Source organism: Sardina pilchardus, chromosome 18 (genome assembly GCF_963854185.1).
Source record: "Sardina pilchardus chromosome 18, fSarPil1.1, whole genome shotgun sequence".
Taxonomy (NCBI): Eukaryota; Metazoa; Chordata; class Actinopteri; order Clupeiformes; family Clupeidae; genus Sardina; species Sardina pilchardus.
In genome coordinates, this window is record NC_085011.1 from 2462222 (window position 1) to 2467221 (window position 5000).

The following is a 5000-nucleotide window of genomic DNA, read 5'->3' on the forward strand; positions in this document are numbered from 1 at the left end:
TGCTTTAGTGTTGCTTTAACACAGAGGCGTTGTGAACACAGCATGGCGTCTCACACACCCCATCATGATGTCCAGTGATTTGACCCAATGGCCAGATTACTGATGTGGAGAACTGCCATGCTCTAACTGATCGCTTTTGAAAAGTGTTGTTGGCTCTTGGATCATAGTGTCCAGCACACCAGCCATGAAGATGATTACTGTGAGTGGTACAACATACACTGTACAAAATGAAGGTGCTCAAATGGTTATTTTCATCACCGTATGGTTCCATGACTTTGTTGAACCTTTACATCAAGTGAAAAGATCTTCACATTTGGAAATGGTTCTTCAGAAATACTATTTTCATACCTGTCTGCCTTTTCTTAAATGGTCCTTCAAAGAACTACTGCCTTGAGGGCTCTTTTGAAGCAGACTGTATAAGGTGCTTTTACGGCATCGCTCTGGAGAACCCATTTTGGCACCATTATTTTTAGAGTGTAGTCACATCATCGGGTACTGCCCTCTAGACGCATCATGGGGCAGATATCGGCACTGCCCTCTAGACTAGACGCATCATGGGGTAGATATCGGGCACTGCCCTCTAGACTAGACGCATCATGGGGCAGATATCGGCACTGCCCTCTAGACTAGACGCATCATGGGGCAGATATCGGCACTGCCCTCTAGAGTAGACGCATCATGGGGCAGATATCGGCACTGCCCTCTAGACTAGACGCATCATGGGGCAGATATCGGGCACTGCCCTCTAGACTAGACGCATCATGGGGCAGATATCGGCACTGCCCTCTAGACTAGACGCATCATGGGGCAGATATCGGGCACTGCCCTCTAGACTAGACGCATCATGGGGCAGATATCGGCACTGCCCTCTAGACTAGACGCATCATGGGGCAGATATCGGGGACTGCCCTCTAGACGCATCATGGGGCAGATATCGGCACTGCCCTCTAGACTAGACGCATCATGGGGCAGATATCGGCACTGCCCTCTAGACTAGACGCATCATGGGGCAGATATCGGCACTGCCCTCTAGACTAGACGCATCATGGGGCAGATATCGGGCACTGCCCTCTAGACTAGACGCATCATGGGGCAGATATCGGCACTGCCCTCTAGACTAGACGCATCATGGGGCAGATATCGGCACTGCCCTCTAGACTAGACGCATCATGGGGCAGATATCGGGCACTGCCCTCTAGACTAGACGCATCATGGGGCAGATATCGGCACTGCCCTCTAGACTAGACGCATCATGGGGCAGATATCGGGCACTGCCCTCTAGACTAGACGCATCATGGGGCAGATATCGGCACTGCCCTCTAGACTAGACGCATCATGGGGCAGATATCGGCACTGCCCTCTAGACTAGACGCATCATGGGGCAGATATCGGCAATGCCCTCTAGACTAGACGCATCATGGGGCAGATATCGGCACTGCCCTCTAGACTAGACGCATCATGGGGCAGATATCGGGCACTGCCCTCTAGACTAGACGCATCATGGGGCAGATATCGGGCACTGCCCTCTAGACTAGACGCATCATGGGGTAGATATCGGGCGCTGCCCTCTAGACTAGACGCATCATGGGGCAGATATCGGCACTGCCCTCTAGACTAGACGCATCATGGGGCAGATATCGGTACTGCCCTCTAGACTAGACGCATCATGGGGCAGATATCGGGCACTGCCCTCTAGACTAGACGCATCATGGGGCAGATATCGGCACTGCCCTCTAGACTAGACGCATCATGGGGCAGATATCGGTACTGCCCTCTAGAGTAGACGCATCATGGGGCAGATATCGGGCACTGCCCTCTAGACTAGACGCATCATGGGGCAGATATCGGCACTGCCCTCTAGACTAGACGCATCATGGGGCAGATATCGGGCACTGCCCTCTAGACTAGACGCATCATGGGGCAGATATCCATGATGGTCAAGAGCAGAATCCATCGCATCGGTCAGGAGATGGAGGACTCACTGGGATGTTACTGGGATGTGTGTGTGTGTGTGTGTGTGTGTGTGTGTGTCTGGACTCTCTCTGTGTGGTGACAACAGAATATGCACCTCTAGAGTCTGCATGCAGGCTGCTGTCTCCTGAAGTCACAATGATACCTTAAGGAGAACTATGACCTTTGAACTGTGACCTTTTCAGCTAACCTTCTGAGAGCCCCCCCTCCTGCCGTTTCTCTGTCCCATGCTGCTGCAAAGCCTTGCCTTCACACACACACACACACACACACACACACACACACACACACACACACACACACACACACACACACACACACACACACACTGCTTCACGCGAGGCTTCCACGCGGCCCCTCTCACACGCAGTCCTCTTCTCTCTGTCGCTAAGCAGCTAAGGACAACGTGCGACGCAACAGACAGAGCCGAACCTTTTTGGTGGAGAATGTCATAGGGGAGCTCTGGTCGGAACTGGCGGAAGGTAGAGTCTCTCCCTCTCTCTCTCTCTCTCTCTCTCTCTCTCTCTCTCTCTCTCTCTCTCTCTCTCTCTCTCTCTCTCTTTCTTTTTAACTTCATCTCTTTTCTTCTGTCTGCTTTTGATTCTCTGTAACACACACACACACACACACAAACACACACACACACACATGCACACCCCTCTTACTGCACAATGTTTTTGCCCTTGCTGTTTCCAACACTGCTGTGGCTCCACACCCAACCAGGCTGAACCATTCCCCTGTTTAGCAGGGGGGGGATTTCCTCCTTTAGTGTCAGATATACCTCAAAGTGCCACAGTCCATCCACCCTGCAGTAGTATTGGGGTTCTATGGTCACAGTAGAGTATTTGTGTTCTAGAGTATTGGGGTTCTATGGTCACTGTAGAGTATTGGGGTTCTATGGTCACTGTAGAGTTTTGGGGTTCTATGGGGTTCTATGGTCATTGTAGAGTATTGGGGTTCTATGTTCCTGGTTCTGAGGCGTTAGCACCCTGGAGCTGTCCGTGGGGCTATCCCAGGGTCAGAGGAGTTATCCCAAAGTCAGAGTGTCAGTGGAGGATGCAGTGTGTGTGTGTGTGTGTGTGCGCTGAGAATGTAATGGGTAACATAGTTAGAAAGCAAGTACAAGTACATACACACACACCCACACACAGGAGCACACCCAGACAGACAGACACAAACACAAAGACATACGCAGAGAATACACATAAACACGTATAAAGCCAGATATACAGGTAGTTTCACACAAAAGTGCCCAGGCAAAGTATACTGCACTGTAGATAGGCGTACGCACACACACACACACACACACACACACACACACACACACTCTCACGCACAGAAGCTATCATCAGTGCCAGAGGCACTAACAAAATAGCTGAGTCATGGTGAAGTACTTACATCATTGCTGCTCACTGCAGCAAATGCAGCATCGCACACACACACACACACACACACACACACACACACACGAAGCTGAGTCATGGTGTACATCACTGCAGCAAATGCAGCACGCACACACACACACACACACAGACAAACAAACTTAGTTGAGTCATGGTCAAGTACATCACCGCTGCTCACTGCAGCAAATGCAGCAGGGCGCGCACACACACACACACACACACAGTGTTGGGAAGGATACTTTCAAAACGTATTCCGTTACAGAATACAAAATACATGCCCAAAAAGGTAATTTGTAACGTATTCCGTTACGTTACTCAATCTGAGTAACGTATTCTGAATACTTGGAATACTTCCGCATTGAATTGCATTTTATTAGTGTAGGAATGCGCCCATCAAATCCAGTTTAGGCCTATTGTGGTGTGTTCTTCTGGTCCAAATGGGTGAATGCGGCCCACGTACTGTATGAGAATATGAATTCAACTAAGTCACCTGATAAAACTATAAAACTATAAAAGTTTTATAGTAGTAATAGAAGATGCTTCTTCAAGTTGGAACAGGGACGTAATAGCCAGAAATGATAAGGTGTGTGAGATTTTAGGTGGCATCAACTCAGTAAAAATGAGGGGTGCAGATAATATGACCGGTGGGACGCAAATTAGGCTACCTGGAAATGTAAACACTATAGCCTACTAGGCCTACATAATCGTGCTCTCAAAAATGAACGTGATCGCTAAATGACTATCAAAAACCGCACGTTAAAATAGGCTATGCTACTCGCAAGAATAATACACTTTCATAGGCTGCACCATAATTTATTAAAAAACTTAGATATAGCCTAGATCTACTTACAAATAAATAACCCATAAGCTATTTTAAGTTGGAATGAAAACCTCAGAATGAATGCAGTGCCTATTAAAATGGGTTTCATCGTAGGTCTAAATCAACACGTACTGTAACCATGTTTATTGATAGCTAGACTGTATAACCGATTGGCCGAAGTAAGCAGTTAATAGGCCTACTTGGGAAATATCAACACTTACTTACTTTACTCCAAATTTGCTGTCAGTTATCTCCGATAGCGCGTCCATAATGCGCGCTGGCTGCGTTCTGACGGGTGCAATTGGCTAGCGCAAGACGACGGGGCTTGGATTTAAACATGGAAACAATTTCATCTAGATTTCTTTCCGGGAAATGCATGGAGTTGCCTTAATTTATTTAGAGAGTGAATAAACTTCGAAACAGTGAAGTATCCTCATGTAATCCATTGATTTCAACAATGTAACTGTATTCTAAATACCAACTGTTTAAGTTGTAACTGTAACGGAATACAGTTACTCATAATTTGTATTCTAAATACGTAACGCCGGTACATGTATTCCGTTACTCCCCAACACTGCACACACACACACACACACACACACACACACACACACACACACACACACACATAAAGACTTGGCTGAGTCATGGTGAAGTACATCACTGCAGCAAATGCAGCACACACACACACACACACACACACACACACAGATGTAGTTGAGTCATGGTCAAGTACATCACCGCTGCTCACTGCAGCAAATGCAGTACACACACACACACACACACCGACTGAGCTGAGTCATGGT

At 47.9% G+C, this 5000-nt stretch overlaps 1 protein-coding gene across 1 annotated transcript in view; it reads left to right on the forward strand.

Moving 5' to 3' along the window:
- Positions 1-5000, forward strand: part of hspa12a (heat shock protein 12A) — a 69754-nt gene that overhangs the window by 51911 nt on the left and 12843 nt on the right. Inside the window, exon 8 of the mRNA XM_062518899.1 lies at positions 2367-2453. Coding sequence (XP_062374883.1) covers positions 2367-2453 — 87 coding nt within the window. The remainder of the gene's footprint in view (positions 1-2366; positions 2454-5000) is intronic.